General features: G+C 40.2%; 1 protein-coding gene and 1 long non-coding RNA gene across 4 annotated transcripts in view; one reads left to right on the top strand and one right to left on the bottom strand.

Moving 5' to 3' along the window:
* Positions 1-5051, top strand: part of MTMR9 (myotubularin related protein 9) — a 73037-nt gene extending 67986 nt beyond the window's left edge. The window contains exon 10 of the mRNA XM_027548998.1: positions 187-5051. Coding sequence (XP_027404799.1) covers positions 187-350 — 164 coding nt within the window. The 3' untranslated portion in view covers positions 351-5051. The remainder of the gene's footprint in view (positions 1-186) is intronic.
* The window catches only part of LOC113896891, a 28619-nt gene that overhangs the window by 3642 nt on the left and 1845 nt on the right, over positions 1-23132 (bottom strand). For 2 of the 3 annotated variants that reach the window (XR_003512168.1, XR_003512167.1), the window contains exon 2: positions 7355-7462. This is a non-coding gene — a long non-coding RNA (uncharacterized LOC113896891). Of the gene's footprint in view, positions 1-7354; positions 7463-18220; positions 18357-23132 lie in introns of all 3 variants that reach the window. The other variant, XR_003512169.1, reaches the window with a different exon arrangement.

The raw sequence follows: 23132 nt of genomic DNA, 5'->3' as shown, positions 1-23132 counted from the left end.
ACTCTTCAGCTGTACTCTTTCAGTACCTCAGATTGCTGTGCATTTTAGAGTATAATAAAACACAGATGTGAACTGTGAAAAAAGCAAAGGGTTATAATACATGGGATTATGTATTAACCTCAACAAGTATAATGCTAATCCGTGCTGTGCATCTTTTTCCCTTCTGTTCTTTCGTGGATTCAATAGGTATTTTTTTACGCTGGAACAGATCCTCCAAGTATTTGGATGAAGCATATGAAGAAATGGTTAACATCATAGAATATAACAAGGAATTGCAAGCGAAAGTAAATCTCCTTAGGAGGCAGTTGGCAGAACTGGAGACTGAGGATGGGGTGCAGGAGAGCCCCTGAATCCTACCCACTGCAGCCCTCGCAGGACCGTGCAGACTGGTAGCCCACCTCTGTCTTCTGTGCCCTCAGTTCACCATCACACGTTCAGCCTTGAACGTAAGGCTTTAGAAGTGAGAACCTTCTAATGTAATGGGCTCCTCAATACTTTATGAATGAAACTTACTCTAATTACTCATGTTCCACGTGGCCTGGTGGGGCTCTTCACTCTGGGAGCAGGAAGGAGGTGCTAGTCATTCTATGTGAAACAGGTGACCTATTTAATGCCATTTGTGTTATACACCATTTCATTGTAAGCTTTTCTCTGCCTCTACTTTGCAAACAGTGCTCCAGACCAGTCAAGGATATGACTAATCTCTTTAGAGAATATTTGTTAGTTTAAAAAAGGACCAGACTTTTTAAGCACTCCAAATATAGAAATATTTTTCAAACCTGAAATTGCTGGTAAACCGAGACTTGTGTTTAACATGCTATTTCCAATATCTTTGCCACATAAAATTGCCCTTCTTCTTTTAAAACAGTTTTGGACTGACAAGAGCTGAATTCGTGTCCTCATTCTGGTTTGTCAAGAAAGCAAAAGCTGAATATTTATTCAAGGTAAATTATTTTTACAATGGCAACAGCTAAAGTTCTCTGGTATTTACATTAAGAAGTAGTAAATTTATTTTAACCATAGACACTAAAAGTATGTGCAATTTAGAAATAAAGGAGAAGTTTGTTACTGATAAGGTGTCAGTAGTGTCGAATTGGTTCTTCAGGGTTTTGGTCATACATTTTAAATGTGTCAAATGCTGGATGTAACATTAAACCATCATTTAGAATAGATGTTAATTTGTTATAATTAAGCTACAAATACGGTTACCTTAAACCAGAGATGCACTGCCCTTGTCTGAAGTTCTTACTGCACTGGTTTATGTACAGAAGTGTGTGCTTGATTGTTTTGTTTGTAAATATTCTAAGTTTACTAATACTAAGGTTAAGATTTTCTTACTCCCTTGAGCCTTTTGAAAATTTATCTTGACTCTGCTGGTTTGTCCATTAGGCAAATATAATTTAAGTGGAAGTTTATGAACATGACTCAGGTATGTTTTAAACTTCAGAAGCCACTTTGAAATGTTTTTAGTGTTATAGAAACAGTGATGACTTTATGCTATAGGCTGGTTTTTGCCTGCAACTCTAACAGTTCGTGATCAGGTGCTTGCCATGTACATTTCTACTTTGTGGCACTGCTCGTTTTAACAAATACTTTCAATTGTAGTTTTCCCTTAAAAGGACTGTTGAAGGGTAATCTTTAATATCATTTCAATCCCATCTATATATAACCATTTCATTGTAAAACACACCAAAACTGAACCCAGCTTCAGAGTTATGTATCAAGTTAAAATTTTAGTTCTTCAAAATCAACTCTAACAAAATCTATGGCCACATTCAGAAGCTGCAGAAAGCGGTGAACACTTTCTATCTCCAAAAGAGTTGCCAAGACATCTTTTTCCCCGTTTCCTCAGACTAGGAGCAAAAGGCTAGACAACTAATCTACAGTCGGAGCTTTCCTTTTGGTAAATTTGTCTTTCTCCTCTAAGCTCAGTTTTACTCCTGGCCTGTTTTCTTGATTATAGTTAAGAATCTTGGGGCATTCAAGTCCTCACCTAAAGAAAGGCTAATGAGGGAAGGAGCAAAGATGTACTTTCTTGCTATAGGTATTTGTGTGCTGTGTGAAATGTCTCAGTTAATTTTTTAAAAAAGGAAACACTCTAGCTTGTTTAATGGATCCTCAAAATTGAAGGAGCCTTTTTCTTCTCAGTTAACTGACCCATAAGGAAAACTAGAGAATTTTTAGTGATTTTTTTTTTTTTTTTTTTTAAAGAAGTGACTCTCAGTAGTAATGTTGGTTGGCCATTGGCCATAAGGTTTCTGTGGGTGGAAACATTAGAGGGCTTTTTTTTTAGGCTTGGTCATGGAGAACCTGTATGGCATCAGCTTATACCTGTCTTCCTGATGAACATTTCACATGTGAGCCAGAGTATGATGATAACATAGTGTTTCCATTTCTTTTTCTTTCTCTTACTGAGATAGCAATCATAAGCAGTTTGGACAAGTTTGTGTTTTAGTGTTAATTTATAATTAGGGATTGTCCAAACTATAGTTCTGTTTACAGGGCGTAAAAACAAACTTTTGTATCAATGCACTTTCAAAGGGGTCATCTAATAATGTAAATACTAAGGTTTTCCCAAACTTGAGAATTCTAACAAAGACAAGTGTTTTATCAATATAATTTTGAAGAGGGTTGTTAGTAATACTATTAAATTACTCATCCCTTGGATGAAAAGAATAATTACAGTGGATGTATTAATAAGATACTTACTGAAGGTTAAGTTTGGAGAACTGTCTTTGATAAAGGCGGCTTTAAAAACTTTCATAATGAAGAGAATAGTGGCTCAATTAGTGAGGATGCAGATTGCCCCATACAAGCTTTAAGTGAGGTATAATCATGTTCATGTACATTGTGCATCTTCTGTATTTATTCGTTGTGAAGGCTGGTTTCCATTTTTGGAGTGAAAAAAAAGTAAGTCCCCCACAAAGAATATTTTAATACAAAGGACTGCTGCAATACAGTGATCTTTAGATTTAAATTAATAATTTTTTTTTAATCAGAAGAAACAATTTGGTTATATCAAAATGCTGAAACTTTTTGGGTGGTTTAAGACTTGTCAGTAATTGTTTCGAATTTTTTGTTTTGATTTTATTAAATGGGAAGAAAATAAGCAGAAATTATAAAACCCAATAGAAATAAGATAATTTTATAGCTTGTTTTAAACCTAAGAAAAATTAGGTCTTTGAAGCAAGATTTTAAAGTGATTTTGGGGAAAACTTTGGAAGACAATAATCATTTAAGATACATACTTACTTTTGTATGTATCTTATTTTAAAACTTTTCTTTGAACTCCACAGCATGATTTTGTAGAGGTGATAGATAAGTCACTGCTTTTCATTTTAAAGGATAAAATTAAGTGAGATTTTAGTCTTTGATTCAGTCCTTCTTAAGTTAAAAAAAAATTAGTATCATGGAAAAGATCTGACCAGTAATTGTCACTTGAAGCCGAAAAACAAGAGGGACCTTGTGCTGCATTACAAAGAAAACCACTTAAAGATGTGACTCTTGCAGTTGTTGGGTTTCAAGGGTAGCTGCTTTAAGGGTCAGTCCTAGCTAGGGCATCGGGTTCACTTACTGTCAGACCTGCACCTGAGACACAGTTTTGGTGTCTACCCATATCCAGATTTTATGAATTAAGATGATACAAGTCTATTATGAGCACCTTAATCACAGAGGTATTTCCTGGACCAAAAAAAATGGGCAATATTTGGAATCGTTAATCCTCTGTTCTGGAAGCTTTGAAATTTTCCAGAGAATGAAGTCATTCAGTCCATCTGATCCAGGTTATCCTATACCTCAGGACAACATAGATGAATCATTTCTTATTCTTAAACATGACACAGACTCCACCCACCCACCCCCACCCCCAGAGCATGTACACTAAGTTATTATAAGTAGTATTTTTGTGTAATTCACCATCTCAACAAAAAACTGTAAAAGACTGGTTGCTACACTCATATTTCGTCTCAGGTAGTAGGAAATGGTTATTTTCTAATTTTTGGTTTCTTAAATAAAAACAACTTCTTTTTTCACTAGTCCTTACAGTCTGCCATCCACAGCATTTTCTTCCTTTCAACTAGAAGCCCAAAAGAGACCTTCTGAAACTCTATGCTAGGTTTTAGAAAGTCTGAACTTGTTATCTAAATCCCCTCAAAAAAAACAAAACAAAAACTAATGTCCTATAATTGAACCACAGTGCAGAACTGTCATTGGTGTTTAATTAATGAAAGATAACAGGACTCAGTGTGGACACTACATTGTCCTGGAAAATGGTTCCTGATGAGAGCTCACTGTCTTCTAGAGCAGTTCTCTTTAACCGTCTGTGAGTATACATATTATATGTGTGATTTCTGATAAAAAGTTGTGTAACACTGCCTGCCTGTCAGCCCAAGACATTTGCTTCAGTTTTCCAAATGCACATATTTTTAGAGAGGTGGTTTATTCTATACAAATACTCCTCGCGTTCTCTTGTTTAGAATCCTTATAGATATATTACCATCTACACTGAAAATCTTGTACTTGCACAAATTATTTAAAAAAATAATAACAGTATGTATTTCTTCAATAACCAGGTACTTGAAGTTTACTCTTGATATATTTGAATGTGACTGTTGGATTTAAGTGCACTATTACTCATGTCTTAGACAATAAAAATTGCACTGTATGGAAAATGTATCTATAATGTACGCTTTGCAAAAACCTCAGAGTGCTGTAATGTACAGGTGTCTACATGGTGAACCTGTCTGCGTCTAGGAGAAAATGATGAACTTTCGCTAAGTCTGTGTAACATTTTAGTATAATCTGTAATGTTCCCTTAAGTGGTAAGTTCACGTATGTCCTGGAATCATTTCTCTTGAATTGGCTGCTCTGTCAAGCTTGGTTTACGGAATCAAAAAACAGTCTTGTTGAACATGGTACAGTTATTTTTAGTGTGTAAGATTTGTGTGTTAAGATCCCCCTCTGCCTAAGAGGACTGTTGCACAAATGCTAGTGTTAAATATCCATAGACAATGGTAATAAAATTTGAATACATTCAAATGCAAGAAATTAAATCTATAGGCTGACTTTTCCCAAAATGTTTATAAAGGTTTTTGCAGTGTCTTAATTAAAATTGCTATATACATGGGTAGCTCAGATGGTAAAGAATCTGCCTGAAATGCAGGAGACCTGGGTTCGATTCCTGGGTGGGGAACATCCCCTGGAGAAGGGAATGGCAGCCCACTCCAGTATTCTTGCCTGGAGAATCCCAAAGACAGAGGAACCTGGCGGGCTACAGTCCCTGGGGTTGCAAAGAGCTGGTCACAACTGAGTGACTAGCACTTGACACTTGATATGTTTTTGGACTTTATGTTTTGAAAACATTCACATCAGTAGAAAAGTTGCAAATAGTGCAGTGATCTCCCACATACTGTTCACCCAGGTGGAATACTTTATAAATCAACATGGGCTTGAACACCCTTGAGTATGTGTGTGTGTGTGTGTGAGAGAGAGAGAGAGTGTGTGTGTAGCATCACTGTTGTTTTGGTGAAACATCTGCAGATATGTGCAGACATCATGACCTTTCCACCTAAACTTCACAGGTATCTCCTAAGAAGGAGGAGTAGATATTGAAAATACTGTTTATTCAGTATGTAGTGAAAAGAAATTCCATGAAAGGCACTCAATTATGGTGAATTAGCAAAATGAAAATTACACATATCACCTCACACCAGTCAAAATAGCGATTATAAAAAAGGCTGCTGCTGCTGCTAAGTCGCTTCAGTCGTGTTTGACTCTGTGTGACCCTATAGACGGCAGCCCACCAGGCTCCCCCCGTTCCTGGGATTCTCCAGGCAAGAACACTGGAGTGGGTTGCCGTTTCCTTCTCCAATGCATGAAAGTGAAAAGTGAAAGTGAAGTCACTCAGTCGTGCCCGACTCTTAGCAACCCCTTGGATTGCAGCCCAACAGGCTTCTCTGTCCATGGGATTTTCCAAGCAAGAGTACTGGAGTGGGGTGCCACTGCCTTCTCTGTAAAAAGGCTGCTGACAGTAAATGGTATAGTGGGGAGCTTGGGAAAAGGGAACCCTCCTATAATGCTGGTGGGATGTAATTGGTAACAAACACTATAGAGAACATTATGAAAGTGTGTCTAAATGGTGAAAATAGAGCTCTCATATGATCAGACAGGCACATTCCTAAGAGAATAAGAGGAGAAAATAAGAATTCAAAAACAAATGCACCCAAGCATGCACTGCAGCACTATTTACAGTACCCAAACACAAAAGCAAACCAAATGTCTGTCGACAAATGAATGGATAAGGAAGTGACACATTTCCACAGTATAATAGGATTCTGCCATGAAAAAGAAATAATGCCATTTGTAGTAACCTATGAATTGGGAGACAATATGGGATACAGTACTAAGGTAAGTCAGAAAAAGACAAACATCATATATCAGTTGTATGTGAAATGGAAAAATTGATACCAATCCACTAATTTATGAAAGTGAAAGAGATGCACAGACTTAGAAAACAAGCGCATGGTTACCAAGGGGGAAGGCAAGATGGGATTCATCAGGAGGTTGGGAGTGATGTATCACACTGATATATAAGACTGTCAACAAGGAACCAACAGCTACATAGGAAAGCGGGTAACAGAACACTGTGTAACACCTTACATGTGAAAAGAGGGCAACAGTTGAACAGATATGTATATGTGTACAACTAAATGAGATCCTGTATACCTACAACCTCCACAACAATAAACCAAATGTACTACAAGAAATATAAAAACTAAAAAAAAAAAAAAGTAATAAGACATAAGCTGACAGTGGTTCCAGCTGGTATATTCAACCTAAGGTAGAGTCAGATAGTCAAACTGACCCTAAGGCTTCATTAGCATAGTACCAGAGTGGAGCATGAAGAAGTGCTGCCATCTTGTGGCTGTTTCCAACACCCGGAACCTAAAGCCCATTCCTAGACTGTAAATGATACCTGCTGTCAAACAATTTTCATACAACTAATCAAAAATAATTTTTTGCAAAAGGAAAAGACTTGGAAAACTAATTACAACTGGTAAATGCTAGTTTCCTTGTTAACAGTTTAAAACGTCCATGAAACATGCTCAATATCGTGAATCCATACACAGGAAAATTTAATTTGAAAAGGAATAAACCGGTTCCATATGAAGAGCCATCATCAGAAAGTCAATACAAAAAAAAAAAAAGAGGAAAGAATAAATGGTGGAGAGGCTGTGGAGAAAAAAGGGAACTAATTTACGGGGCAGCTGGGAGGTAACAACTAGTATGAAGAACAGTAGAGAAGTGCCCTGAAAAGCTGACAATTTTCAGCCACAGGGTGATTGGGCAGGCTCACCTCTTAAGAGTGTCCTGGGAGAAACCCAAACAGCACCGTGGACAACAGAGAACACGTGGCAGCACACACAGTGTCCACGGACAGGCGAGTCCAGAGGCAGGAAGTGACCTGTGAACAACCGAAGATGACGCAGCCATGAAGAAGGAGAGAATGCCACCAGCAGGAACACAGTTATACCCACAGCTACTCATGTGATGTGAAGTCAGTCAGTTCAGTCACTCAGTCGTGTCCGACTCTTTTTGACCATGAATCGCAGCACGCCAGGCCTCCCTGTCCATCACCAACTCCCGGAGTTTATCCAAACTCATGTCCATCGAGTCAGTGATGCCATCCAGCCATCTCATCCTCTGTCGTCCCCTTCTCCTCCTGCCTTCAATCTTCAGTCAGGGTCTTTTCCAGTGAGTCAGCTCTTTGCATCAGGTGGCCAAAGTATTGGAGTTTCAGCTTCAGCATCAGTCCTTCCCATGAATATTCAGGCCTGATTTCCTTTAGGATCGACTAGTTGGATCTCCTTGCAGTGCAAGGGACTCTCAAGAGTCTTCTTCAACACCACAGTTCAAAAGCATCAGTTCTTCGGTGCTCAGCTTTCTTTACCGTCCAACTCTCACATCCATACATGACCACTGGAAAAACCATAGCTTTGACTAGATGGACCTTTGTTGGCAAAGTAATGTCTCTGCTTTTGAATATGCTGTCTAGGTTGGTCATAACTTTCCTTCCAAGGAGTAAGCATCTTTTTATTTCAAGCATCTTTTTATTTTTATTTTCATTTTTATTTCATGGCTCCAGTCACCATATGCAGTGATTTGGGAGCCCAAGAAAATAAAGTCTGCCACTATTTCCACTGTTTCCCCATCTATTTGCCATGAAGGGATGGGACCAGATGCCATGGTCTTCGTTTTCTGAATGTCGAGTTTTAAACCAACTTTTTCAGTCTCCTCTTTCACTTTCATCAAGAGGCTCTTTAGTTCTTTGCTTTCTGACATAAGAGTGGTGTCATCTGAATATCTGAGGTTATTGATATTTCTCCTGGCAGTCTTAATTCCAGCTTGTGCTTCATCCAGCCTGGCATTTCTCATGATGTACTCTGCTGCTGCTGCTGCTGCTGCTGCTGCTAAGTCCCTTCAGTTGTGTCTGACTCTGTGCGACCCCATAGACGGCAGCCCACCAGGCTCCCCCGTCTCTGGGATTCTCCAGGCAAGAACACTGGAGTGGGTTGCCATTTCCTTCTCCAATGCATAAAAATGAAAAGTGAAAGTGAAGTCACTCAGTCGTGCCCGACTCTTAGCGACCCCATGGACTGCAGCCTACCAGGCTCCTACATCCATGGGATTTTCCAGGCAAGAGTACTGATGTACTCTGCATATAAGTTAAATAAGCAGGGTGACAGCCTTAATGTACTCCTTTCTCTATTTGGAACCAGTCTGTTGTTCCATGTCCAGTTCTAACTGTTGCTTCCTGACCTGCATACAAATTTCTCAAGAGGTAGGTCAGGTGGTCTGGTATTCCCATCTCTTATTTTCCAGTTTGTTGTGATCCACACAGTCAAAGGCTTTAGCATAGTCAATAAAGCAAAAGTAGATGTTTTTCTGGAACTCTTTTGCTTTTTCGATGATCCAGTGGATGTTGGCAATTCTCTGGTTCCTCTGCCTTTTCTAAAACCAGCATGAACATCAGGAAGTTCACGGTTCATGTATTGCTGAAGCCTGGCTTGGAGAATTTTGGGCATTACTTTACTAGTGTGTGAGATGAGTGCAATTGAGCGGTAGTTTGAGCATTCTTTGGCATTGCCTTTGGGATTGGAATGAAAACTGACCTTTTCCAGTGAAGTCAGTCAAAATCAAAGAACAATATCATAAGCTATCCCATGAATCTGAAATGCACATCGTCAATACATGCAGGAAATGACAGACACAGAAACAGAAAAACTTCTGATTAATAAAGGAGAATGAAGGGGCCGAGGGGTCCACCATGCAGGTTGAGATGAAGAAACAAACCATGACATATACTGTAGATAATCAACCAGGACCTACGGACACAAAGCTAATTCTGACAAGACTCAGCAATAACATACTTGAGAAAAGAATCAGTGAGTAGTTCAGCAGCTGTCTCGTGGAACTGTGAAATTGAGAAAGACTCTGGAGTCCCACAGTACCATATACCAATGTTACTCCAACTCTGGGTGGGGGGGGTGGAGGCATAAAACAGAGGAACGAGACCCACACATTTGGTGTTCAGTCTGGCACATTACACCATCCTTCACAATCCCAAAACATGACTTCCAGAAGCTCTGACTGCTTTAGAAACCAGAGCCAGGGATGAAGAAATCCTTCTGCCTTCTAGCCCTATGGCCCAACAACAACCTGAACAATACTGATTCTCAGAACTTAATATTCATGAGGGCTACTGAGCCTGAAATAATACCTGTCTTCCCAACATTTCAAGGGATTAGTCATGGAAAAGAATTACAAACAGGGGAAAGTAGGAAGAAGAAATGATCACCAGGCAACTGCCACTCCCACCATTTAAAGAAACAAACCAAAAAAAAAAAAAAAAAAAAAACCACCTAAAATGATGTTCAGGATGGCAATTTATTAGAGACATTCAAAGCAAACTGGGAGGAGGGGTCAGAGGCCCCACTGAAACAGCCATCATCAGAACATCAACAAAGGTGAAAAGCTGAGAGAGGTGAAGGGAGAGGGGACCCTCCCAGGGTGTAGTGGGGAAGACAGTGGGATGCAGCGGCCTTTAAAAGAAATTCAGACAATGAGCTACCGTGTGATCGGGCAGTCCCCCTCTTCAGAATGTATGGTTTGAAAACAAGAATTCCAGAGGACCTGTGCACTGCAGCAGACACCACAGCAGTATTTATAATATCCCAAAATTGGAAGCAAACCAGATGGGCATGGCCAGATGAATGGAGACAGAAGTGATGCACACACAAGAGGGAATCTGTTGTGGTGGAGGAAAGGAAGGACATCATGCTATCCACAGGAACTTCTGTACCTAACAATGACCTCAGGGAGGTCAGCAAGACGAACACTGACAGCACACTATCACTTACAGGTGAAATGGAGAGACGTCCACACCCACCAACGACTGTGTTCCAAAAGTGAAAGTGACGCACAGACTTAGAACACAAAACGGATGGTTGTCAACAATGGAAAAGGGGGGCTGCGGACATGGAGGAGACAGCGGGGAGAGACTCATAGCCACTAATACAGAGAAAACAGGGCCCTCCTGCAGAGCAAGGGTGGTGAGCCAGGCACTCTGGGATAACCTACACGGCCAGAGAGCCAAGAAGAAGAGACATGTAGGTGGAGGTGGGGGAAGATGCTGTACACCTGCAGCCGACGGAGCACTGGAAACAAATGTCCCATCACAAGAACTGTGTGTTCCACGTGAAAAAATGAGACACAAGTTCCTGGGGGGCAGACCCACCTCTAGGGGCATATTTGCAGAAACCCAGTTTTCAAAGAGACAAATGACCCACGTGGACCGCGAGCACCACTTACGACAGAGGACGTGGCAGCACACGGAGCGTCCATGGAGAGATGAATGCAGAAAGAAGCCGTCTAGGAAGATGATGGAGGATGACAGCCATGCAAAAGAATGAGAGCGTGCCCTCAATAGGAACATCGCTAAATCCAGAGAATCCCACTGAGTGAAATCAGTCAGATCAGAAAGAACAGTGTCAGAAGCAATCCATGTATCTAAAAATGCACACGTGAACTGGTTCAGGAAAGAAGCAGTAAACGGACTGAGCCACAGAAAAACAAGCTTCTGTTTCCCAGCAGAGAGTGAAGCGGGCCAGGAATAAACTAGGATGTTGAGATGAACAGTATCAAACTACCACACGTATAGTAGCTAATAGACAAGCACTATCCCAGGGAAAGAAGAGCCTAGTGGGCTGCCGTCTATGGGGTCGCACAGAGTCGGACACGACTGAAGCAACTTAGCAGCAGTAGCAGTAGCAGTAGGCACGTCTGGCCAGTTCTCTCAACACTCGGTAATGACCGACATGAGAACAGAGTCGAAAGATGAGTTGCTGTCTCTGTATGTGAAACAGATAAGGACTCTGGACACACAATATTGTACCAAGGCCTCTCCCATCCTAGATAAAAAGTCACTGAATGAAACAGACCAAACGAGACCCAAGCATTTGGTGTTTCTTATGGCACACTCCACCCTCGTTCACAATGCCTAAACAGGACTTCCACTAAAGCTCTGGCTGCAGAAACCAGAGTTGGGCATCAAGAATTCCTCGCACCTTCTAGCCACATGTCCCAACAACAACCTGAAACTGTGGCTTCAGGGCAGCATCATATTCACAAGCACTCCTGGCCTTGAAATCGTGCCTGTCCTCCAAAAATTTAAAGGGGCAAGTCATGGAAAATAGTTAAAACAAGGAAATTGGTATGCAGGACTGTGCTGAAGAGTTAAAAAAAGAGCCAGGATACAGGGGGTTTGCAACAATAACTAGGTGAAGTGAATTGAAAGTCACTCAGTCACGTCTGACTCTTTGTGACCCCTTGGAACCATATACTCCAAGGAATTTTCCAAGCCAGAATACCTGAGTGGGTAGCCTTTCCCTTCTGCAGGGGATCTTCCTAACCTAGGTATCAAATCCTCCCACATTGCAGGCAGATTCTTTACTAGCTGAGCCATCAGAGAAGCCCAAGAATACTGGAGTGAGTAGCCTATCCCTTCTCCAGCAGATCTTCCTGACCCAGGAATTGAACCAGGGTCTCCTGCACTGCAGGCAGATTCTTTACCAACTGAGCTATCAGGGAAGCCTAAAAGTGAAAGTGAAAGTCACTCCGTCGTGTCCAGCTCTCTGTGACCCCATGGACTATCCGGCCGATGAAATTCTCCAGGCCAGAATACTGGAGTGGGTAGCCGTTCCCTTCTGCAGAGGATCCAACCCAGGGAGTGAACCCAGGTGTCCCACATTGCAGGCAGATTCTTTACCAGCTGAGCCACAAGGGAAGCCCAAAAGTAGGTAGTCAGAACATCAAAAGATTACTGTTAAAGAAAAGGAAACATCTCAAGTTAATGAATTTAGAGGTTTGCTGTGTTTGGGAAGAAGGCAATGGCACCCCACTCCAGCACTCTTGCCTGGAAAATCCCATGGATGGAGGAGCCTGGTGGGCTGCAGTCCATGGGGTCTCTAAGAGTCAGACACATTTGAGCGACTTCACTTTCACTTTTCACTTTCATGCATTGGAGAAGGAAATGTTAACCCACTCCAGTGTTCTTGCCTGGAGAATCCTAGTGACGAGGGAGCACAGCTGGTCCACTGTCTATGGGGTTGCACAGAGTCAGACACGACTAAAGCGACTTAGCAGCAGCAGCAGCAGCAGCAGCATCTGTGTTTGGCAAGGTGCCAGAGTCTGGCCTCTCTGAAATCATTCCTTCATTATGCACCTTGAGTATCTATGGCCAGTATCCTGCTTGTCTGCAGCCTGAAGCCCCTCAAGGTGAACAGTCCAGGCGGCTGCTGTGGCTGCTGGGCTGGTGGCTGCCAACATCCTTTGTTTACTGATAAGGAAGGCAATACTTTTCATCCACAGCGCCTCACATTGGTCATTAATTCAACTAACATTTGAGAGGCATTTCATGACCAATCTTGTTGACGGTGCTAAGAAGCTTTATTCCTAATCAGGTGAAGACTCTATTGCTAGGCCATCTGGTGTGCTGATCTTTGCTGGATCAGCCCTTATTGATAATCGATAATCTAAAATTCTCTTGATTGCCTGTCTTATCAGGCTGTTGTGATTCAGGAAATGTTCTCCCTTGTGGTTTTTTCTCATACCTAGAGTTTCACAATTACGATGATTCTATGTATATATGATGAACTCTATCATGACATCTCTTTTGTTGGAGCCCTGGATACACATTGGGCAATGCAAGAGACAACAGTCTTATAAAACAGACAGGATATAAGCAATACAGATGGGTAACATTAATAAAGTCATATGCCAGTAGAGAGAGAGACAAACCATAAACACCCTGAAAATAAAGGGCCAGTTAAAACAATGGGTAGTATAAGAAGTAACCTGATTGCAAGAAACCATCAAGTCAGATGGAGAAGCCAAATTCTGGAAGGATCAGGTAAAGAGAAAAAAAATGGGTTCCATCTTTGTTTACCAAGGGGCAATTTATCATCTTGTAGTAAGTCATAGCATAAAAGTAAAGGTTTTTCTGGAAAATAAAGATTAAAAGCTGGTATATTTCAGAAAAAATCATAGAATTATAAATCATATTTATCAATTCATTCAGTTCCATGTAATTCATCCCTGTTGATCTGGATGAAGCTGTCAAGTTTCTATCAGAGTTTTGTAATTTCTTACACAGTTTAGCAGTATGGTCATAAGTTATCAGAAACATGTATCAAGAAGTCTTTTATGAATTTTCTTGAAGATCTTCATTTTATAAAAAGAGTAAAACAATGATTGTCTATAGACCACAAAAGTCTTAAATAGCATGGTGAAAGATCTGATTACAAGCCAACTGACAAGAATCTTGGATATTTCTGTGACATACAACATTTTAAGATAACTGGAACATGACTGATAACATTATATCAGTACATATCACATTTTTAGGAATTCCATATAAATTTTAGAATATCTCTATTAATGTTAATTATCCATACAATATAAGGTTAATCTCCAATCACTTGACAGTTCTTCTCAAGTAATTTAACATATCAGATAAGCCTAATTATTTTAATTTTCCTCTCTGAGTTGCCCCCAGGGTTCCTCTGAAGCATCCCAGAGTGAGCTGGAGGTCAGAAGAACCTTAGTTACAATTTGCTATTCAGGCAGGCAGTTTGTCAAAAAATATTAAATAGCTTTCAAACACTTGGTCCAATAGGATCATAGGTCCTTGCGAAGCAACTTAGTCACTTAAAGTGACAAAAGATTTCAAAAAGCAAATACAAGTGTCTTAAAGGCAAACAAACTCATGATCTGTTACCAAAAGCTATATTCCAAGAAAACTTTGTCCTCTTAACAGAGAGGAACAAAAATCTAGTCTTGCATCAGCCTACTTTTCTAACAAAATCCACTTATCTAACTACATTTAATCTAGTCTCAGCTGGACCATTTACAAAACTTCTTTATAGGGCTCTCTCTCTAGAACTAGTCACAACTTTTCGTGTCCTTATTGGTTTGTTTTTCCACCTCCAAAACAAACACATACCTGAGTCTAGGGCACGCTCATTGTTTTCCCCTAACAAAATGCTTTTCCATTCTTCATACCTTATTTTGCTGAAAATGCCACATCCTATTTTCTTTCCATAATGAAATCTTTCCATTAATATCTTTAGTACTTCAATTACATATTACAATTCCAACCCTTAAAAATCTTAATCTCTAGCAAAAACTGCCAAGCACCAAGTCATTGTAGTCTTCTCCATGCCAGCATTTCCCGACTGGAATATTCCACAACCTCTAGAAACAAATACCAATTTCTTTCTTCAGTGTGGTACCAGATGTGTATCTAACAAACACACACATCTTTAGTTTCCCCTTCCTAAGGAGCTACCGTCCATAGCGTTGCAAAGAGTCGGACACAACTGAAGCAGCTGAGCACACACACTCACTCATAAGGAGACAAGGTAAGTCAATTTAGACTCGTTTAGCAGATAACATTCAGGTATTTTATCTTACTTGAACTGACTTGGATAATTCAATGAATTCCCATCATTTAATTTAACTTAGCACAACTCAAGTTACCAAACATCTGGAGAAACTATTTTAGAAAGACATAACCAAAACGTTGTTGAATAGCTAAGTTAGGTCCGACTCTTTGTGACTCCATGGACTGTAGCCTGCCAGGCTCCTCTGTCCATGAGATTTCCAGGCAGGAATACTGAAGCGGGTTACCATTGCCTTCTTCAGGGGATCTCCCTGACCCAGGGATCGAACAGATGTCTGTGTCTCCTGCCTTGGCAGGTGGATTATTTATCGCTGAGCCACTGGGGAAGCTCATGGGAGAGATTAGACTGCCATTATAATATTGATCATATTGTATTTAAATCTTACAAAAAAGATAAATAGCTCCATTTTCAAACACAGAAGGAATTCCACAGTGTATGCAAACCAAGCCTTATTATAGTATCTAAGTGACCCTAAGCGAAAAATATCCATATACACTCTTTCAATAAGTGAATTTTTTATGGTGCCATACAGTATCCATGTTCATGGGTGGATTTTTCTAACTAAACTTGGTGCTTCTCACAGTATAGCTTTATTCACAAGAGCTAAAAGGTGGAAACAACCCTAATTTCCTTCAATAAATGGATAAATAATATATGATAGACACATATAATGGAATATTATTCATTCTTTAAAAAAAGGAAAGAAATTCTGACATGCCACACACAGATAAACCTCAAAAACCTGCTAAGTGAAGTAAGTCACAAAAGGACAAATGATGTATGATTCCACTTATAGCAGCCACCTATAGTGGTCAGATTCATAGAGACAGAAAGTTGCTGAATGATAGTTGCCAGGGTGTTGGGGGGGTGTGATGAGAACTTACTATTTAATGGGCACAGAGTTTCAGTTTGGGACAATAAACTTCTGGAGACAGATGGTGGCAATGTTTGCACAACAGTGAGAATATATTTTATGAGTACATTTAAAATGCTTAAAATGATGAATTTTATGGTTTACATATTTGACCACAAGCTTAAAAAAAAATGCTGGGATTCATAGAATTAATCTTTACCATACTAAGTGGCAGATTATGTGACCAGGCTGTTCAGATTTGTTTTAAAATAAACCTCAAAATATAACAGAATCACTACGTAGTCATTAGAGCAATATGAGAAAACTCTGTTCTATGTTTAAGTTCAAGATCCAGAGAACATGCCCTTTCTCAGAACTTCAGGAAGCCGTTCAACAAAGTATTTTTCTAACATTGGAAATTCCTTTCAAGTTATATTTTTTTGAACAAGGGCAGAAAAGACATGAAACCTATTCTACCTTGACATTTCAGAACTCTAATCCATTTTGAGTATTACAATGCACTTAATTTTGAGTATTATAATACAGAGCAATGACAGCATGAACCCATCTGCTAGAAGCCTCCCTTTGGAAAAACATCATCAACCGTCATTGCTGGAGCTGGTCTGAACCAACCTACCAGGGCTGAAGCAGACTATTAACTTTCCATGAATTTTGTCAGCTGCTTCTTAAATACAGGCATTATTAAAAATCAAATTACATGAACTGAATTAAATACATAAAATTACAAAGGTAGTTAATAACCAAATTCACCACTTCCTATGTATTTTACTAGATTTTATTTTACTCTGTATGCTCTTGAGATTAGTTACTGTAGCCTTATCTTTATGGTAGAAATATTACCTAAGGAAATACTGCCCTGTGGCACAGTACATCTCTCCCCAAATCCAAATGCAGTGTGACAGCACGCTGGTAGGCTGACATCAGTCATGGTTTAAATACTTACACCATGGAAATGGGCAAATGCTGTAAATCAAGAGTTGTTACGTTTTAAAAGGGTTATAGAAACAAATGAAGAAAACGTGACACAGACTATATGAGACCCATAATGCCTAACATATTACTCTCTTGCCCTTCACAGAAAAAGTGTGCCAATTTCTGGTTATGATGTTGACAGAGATTGTGTTAATAAGAGAATCAGACTTAAAAGTGTGCATGTCTGAGTCATTACACCATAAATAGCAAACAAAAAATGAAGGAATCATTTTTCCAGTATTCAGAAACTGTTACCTAATTCAGCAAAGAAGCCACAACACTGATGCATGAAGTTCTGCCGTGGTTTCACTATCGCCCTTTCATCTTACTCATTTTAATAAATGAAAGTGTCAAACCAGCTCATATCAGCACAAAATTCTGATATATGACAAATAGTACAAGAGAAGGAGTACTGGATTAGGAGGACCTTGAACAATTGACTTCATCGGTTTTCTATTTTCTAAAATGAGTGGGGGAAAAAAACTCAGATAATCCCAAGAGGGATTCCCAATAAGAGATGACTACTCTATGATTGGATACTCTATATGTGGATGTGAGAATTGGACTATACAGAAAGCCGAGCGCCAAAGAATGGATGCTTTTGAACTGTGGTGTTGGAGAAGACTTGAGAGTCCCTTGCATGCAAGGAGATCCAACCAGTCCATCCTAAAGGAAATCAGTCCTGAATATTCATTGGAAGGACTGATGCTGAAGCCGAAACGCCAATACTTTGGCCACCTGATGCAAAGAACTGACTCATTTGAAAAGACCCTGATGCTGGGAAAGATTGAAGGTGGGAGGAGAAGGGGACGACAGAGGATGAGATGGTTGGATGGTATCACCGACTCAATAGACCTAAGTTTGAATAAACTCCGGGAGTTGGTGATGGGCAGGGAGGCCTGGCGTGCTGTGGTTCGTGGGGTCGCAAAGAGTCGGACACGACTGAGCGACTGAACTGAACTAAACTGAATCTGTCGTTCCTTTTCCTTTTGAAAGCTTTGTTTCCCATTCCAGGGTTGGTTTGTTGCGATCACTTTTATTTCAACAAACTCTGTTCAAACTATGCCAACTACCAATTCAAGGGAAAATGATGCCACTTAATTCCCTGGTCCAGCACTGCCCAGTGACTTTCAGTTGAGCGAGGTCATCCCAGTCTCTCAACTGAGGATGAGCCACTCAGTGTCTAAGCTGAGCAGAAATCTTCCCAGCTTCTTTCTCTGAGGATAACCCAGGTGCCTCTTCTTGAATCTAAGTTTCAAGGGTAACTGAGTCCTCCAGAGAATTTAAATACCACTGAATAAAACTTAGGACCATCAGCCAATAACAAGAGATTCAAGAACCAGGAGACCCTCACCCAGATTCCTCTGGGCTCTCTGAAGAGGTGGACGGGCCCAAGAGGCCTCTGCTGGCACCAAGCTCCAGGTCCTCATCAAGTTCAGATGAAGGAGAGAAGTCTGTTTGGGTCCCTTCGTAGTCATCAGAAGCCTGGACTAAAAGAAATGCACAGCCTAAGAGTTGAGCATCATGTTTTATTTGGCAAATTTTCTGAGGACTTAAGCTCAGAAGGCAGCCTCGGATTGCTCTGAGGGGCTGCTCCAAAGAGGTGAGGGAGAAGCCAGGGTATATAGAAGTTCAGTAGTCAGAACATCAAAAGACTACTGTTTACTTTAAAAAAAAAAAAAAAAAAAAAAGCCAAACATCAAGTTAAAGAATTTAGTGCTTTTCTAAGTATGGGAAGATCCGAGAGTCTGGGTTCATTGAAATCATTCCTTTGATTTGCACATCAGCTATCTGGGGCCAGCATCCTGCTTTTCGCCATCTTGGGTCCCCTCACGCTGAACAGTCCAGGCAACTGCCCGTGGCTGCTGGCTTGGTGACTGCAACATCCTTCATTGACTGATATGGCAGACAACGTTTCATCCACGCCAGAAGCCACTCACCTTTCAGTCCCTTGGGAATCACCCTTTCTTCTTGCCCTGTCCTCAGGAGCAACTGGCAGCATCTTCAGTGGGCTGCTCCACTCTGAAACATCCCTGTCTCCAGCCCCCTCAAAACAAGCTCAGTATTATCTCCAACCTCACCACCGTTTGCAGAAAACCAAAAGTAACTCCTCATGATATGATTTGGTGTATGAGAAACGGCAGTGACCCAGTGGCTGAGTCAGTTTTTACGGTTCCCATGGTCTCTTGGGAATTCTTCACCGGTTTAGGTGGGGCTGCACCTCTGTCAGACAGGTACAGTGCCCTTGATAACCTCCTAGGTCTCTTGAGAGGCCAAAAGTCTAATGAAAATTTCAAACTTCAAGTGCACTAAAGACCCATAATGAAGATCATGTCAAAGAGAAAAAGGTGAAGAAATGGGGCCTTCTAAGAGTCTGTAAAACAGAAAGACATACTTCACAAAAGCATAGATTCTTAATGTTGGAGGAGGCCTTACAGATGTTTTTCCAAAACGCTCACACGCATAAAAACCACTTGGAAAGCCCCTTAGAAATGCAGACTGAGATTCAGTAGGTCTGGCTGGGGGGTGCTTTCTCCAGGGGCCACACTTGGAGGTATATCTCTAGGGTATACCTGTGGTTAGCACCTTGACAGCATGTGGGGATTACTCAAGAAGCTTTAAAAAATACTCCTGCCAAGATCACAACAGACAACACAGAAATACAAATGATCATAAGAGACTACTATCAACAATTATATGCCAATAAAATGGACAACGTGGAAGAAATGGACAAATTCTTAGAAAAGTACAACTTTCCAAAACTCGACCAGGAAGAAATAGAAAATCTTAACAGACCCATCACAAGCACGGAAATTGAAACTGTAATCAAAAATCTTCCAGCAAACAAAAGCCCAGGTCCAGACAGCTTCACAGCTGAATTCTACCAAAAATTTAGAGAAGAGCTAACACCTATCCTACTCAAACTCTTCCAGAAAATTACAGAGGAAGGTAAACTTCCAAACTCATTCTATGAGGCCACCATCACCCTAATACCAAAACCTGACAAAGATCCCACAAAAAAAGAAAACTACAGGCCAATATCACTGATGAACATAGATGCAAAAATCCTTAACAAAATTCTAGCAATCAGAATCCAACAACAGGAGAGGGAGAGGGTGGGAAGATTTGGGAGAATGGCATTGAAACATGTGAAACGTCATGTATGAAACGAGATGCCAGTCAAGGTTCAATGCACAATGCTGGATGCTTGGGGCTGGTGCACTGGGACGACCCAGAGGGATGGTGTGGGGAGGGAGGAGGGAGGAGGGTTCAGGATGGGGAACACATGTATACTAATTAAATAATTTTCTATTAAAGAAAAAAAAAAAAAAGAATCCAACAACACATTAAAAAGATCATACACCATGACCAAGTGGGCTTTATCCCAGGGATGCAAGGATTCTTCACTATCCACAAATTAATCTATGTAAAATGCCACATTAACAAATTGAAAAATAAAAACCATATGATCATCTCAATAGATGCAGAGAAAGCCTTTAACAAAATTCAACATCCATTTATGATAAAAACTCTCCAGAAAGCAGGAATAGAAGGAACATACCTCAACATAATAAAAGCTATATATGACAAACCCACAGCAAACATTATCCTCAATGGTGAAAAATTGAAAGCATTTCCTCTAAAGTCAGGAACAAGACAATGGTGCCCACTTTCACCATTACTATTCAACATAGTTTTGGAAGTTTTGGCCACAGCAATCAGAGCAGAAAAAGAAAGAAAAGGAATCCAAATTGGAAAAGAAGAAATAAAACTCTCACTATTTGCAGGTGACATGATCCTCTACATAGAAAACCCTAAAGATTCCACCAGAAAATTACTAGAACTAATCAATGAATATAGTAAAGTTGCAGGATATAAAATCAACACACAGAAATCCCTTGCATTCCTATACACTAATAATGAGAAAACAGAAAGAGAAATTAAGGAAACAATTCCATTCACCATTGCAATGGAAAGAATAAAATACTTAGGAATATATCTACCTAAAGAAACTAAAGACCTATATATAGAAAACTATAAAATACTGGTGAAAGAAATCAAAGAGGACACCAACAGATGAAGAAATATACTATGTTCATGGATTGGAAGAATCAATATAGTGAAAATGAGTATACTACCCAAAGCAATTTATAGATTCAATGCAATCCCTATCAGGCTACCAACAGTATTCTTCACAGAGCTAGAACAAATAATTTCACAATTTGTATGGAAATACAAAAAACCTCGAATAGCCAAAGCTATCTTGAGAAAGAAGAATGGAACTGGAGGAATCAACCTACCTGACTTCAGGCTTTACTACAAAGCCACAGTCATCAAGACAGTATGGTACTGGCACAAAGACAGAAATATAGATCAATGGAACAAAATAGAAAGCCCAGAGATAAATCCACGCACCTATGGACACCTTATCTTTGACAAAGAAGGGAAGAATATACAATGGAGAAAAGACAATCTCTTTAATAAGTGGTGCTGGGAAAACTGGTCAACCACTTGTAAAAGAATGAAACTAGAACACTTTCTAACACCATACACAAAAATAAACTCAAAATGGATTAAAGATCTAAATGTAAGACCAGAAACTATAAAACTCCTAGAGGAGAACATAGGCAAAACACTCTCCGACATACATCACAGCAGGATCCTCTATGACCCACCTCCCAGAATATTGGAAATAAAAGCAAAAATAAACAAATGGGACCTCATTAAACTTAAAAGCTTCTGCACAACAAAGGAAACTATTAGCAAGGTGAAAAGACAGCCTTCAGAATGGGAGAAAATAATAGCAAATGAAGCAACTGACAAACAACTAATCTCAAAAATATACAAGCAACTCCTACAGCTCAATTCCAGAAAAATAAATGACCCAATCAAAAAATGGGCCAAAGAACTAAATAGACATTTCTCCAAAGAAGACATGCAGATGGCTAACAAACACATGAAAAGATGCTCAACATCACTCATTATCAGAGAAATGCAAATCAAAACCACTATGAGGTACCATTTCACGCCAGTCAGAATGGCTGCAATCCAAAAATCTACAAGCAATAAATGCTGGAGAGGGTGTGGAGAAAAAGGAACCCTCTTACACTGTTGGTGGGAATGCAAACTAGTACAGCCACTAAGGAGAACAGTGTGGAGATTCCTTAAAAAACTGGAAATAGAACTGCCTTATGATCCAGCAATCCCACTGCTGGGCATACACACTGAGGAAACCAGAAGGGAAAGAGATACGTGTACCCCAATGTTCATCGCAGCACTGTTTATAATAGCCAGGACATGGAAGCAACCTAGATGTCCATCAGCAGATGAATGGATAAGAAAGCTATGGTACATATACATAATGGAGTATTACTCAGCCATTAAAAAGAATTCATTTGAATCAGTTCTAATGAGATGGATGAAACTGGAGCCTATTATACAGAGTGAAGTAAGCCAGAAAGAAAAACACCAATACAGTATACTAACACATATATATGGAATTTAGAAAGATGGTAACAATAACCCTGTATACGAGACAGCAAAAGAGACACTGATGTATAGAACAGTCTTTTGGACTCTGTGGGAGAGGGAGAGGGTGGGAAGATTTGGGAGAATGGCATTAAAACATGTATACTATCATGTATGAAACGAGTCGCCAGTCCAGGTTCGATGCACGATACTGGATATTTGGGGCTGGTGCACTGGGACGACCCAGAGGGAGGGTATGGGGAGGGAGGAGGGAGGAGGGTTCAGGATGGGGAGCACATGTATACCTGTGGCAGATTCATTTCGATATTTGGCAAAACCAATACAATATTGTAAAGTTAAAAAAAAAAAAATACTCCTGCCTGGATATCCTGCGGCCCCTCCCCCTCCCCACTACAACGTAACTGCTTTATTTCAATCACTCCCCCTTGATTCTAATCTGCAGCAAAGTGAGAATCACTGCCCCAGATCAGTGCTTCTCAACTTTAGCACATATCATCATCATCTAGAGAGCTTGTGAAACCACAGTTCTCGAAAGAGCCCCAGTGCAGAGATTCTGACTCAGCAAATCTGAGATGCAGCCTCAAATGTACATTTCTAACAAGGTCAAGAAGCAACAGTTAGAACTGGACATGGAACAGCAGACTGGTTCCAAATCAGGAAAGGAGTATGTCAAGGCTGTATGTTGTCACCCTGCTTATTTAACTTATATGCAGAGTACATCACATGAAATGTCAGGCTGGATGAAGCACAAGTTGGAATCAACATTGCCGGGAGAA

Source organism: Bos indicus x Bos taurus, chromosome 8 (genome assembly GCF_003369695.1).
Source record: "Bos indicus x Bos taurus breed Angus x Brahman F1 hybrid chromosome 8, Bos_hybrid_MaternalHap_v2.0, whole genome shotgun sequence".
NCBI lineage: Eukaryota > Metazoa > Chordata > Mammalia > Artiodactyla > Bovidae > Bos > Bos indicus x Bos taurus.
This window is presented reverse-complemented; position numbering and strand designations above follow the sequence as displayed.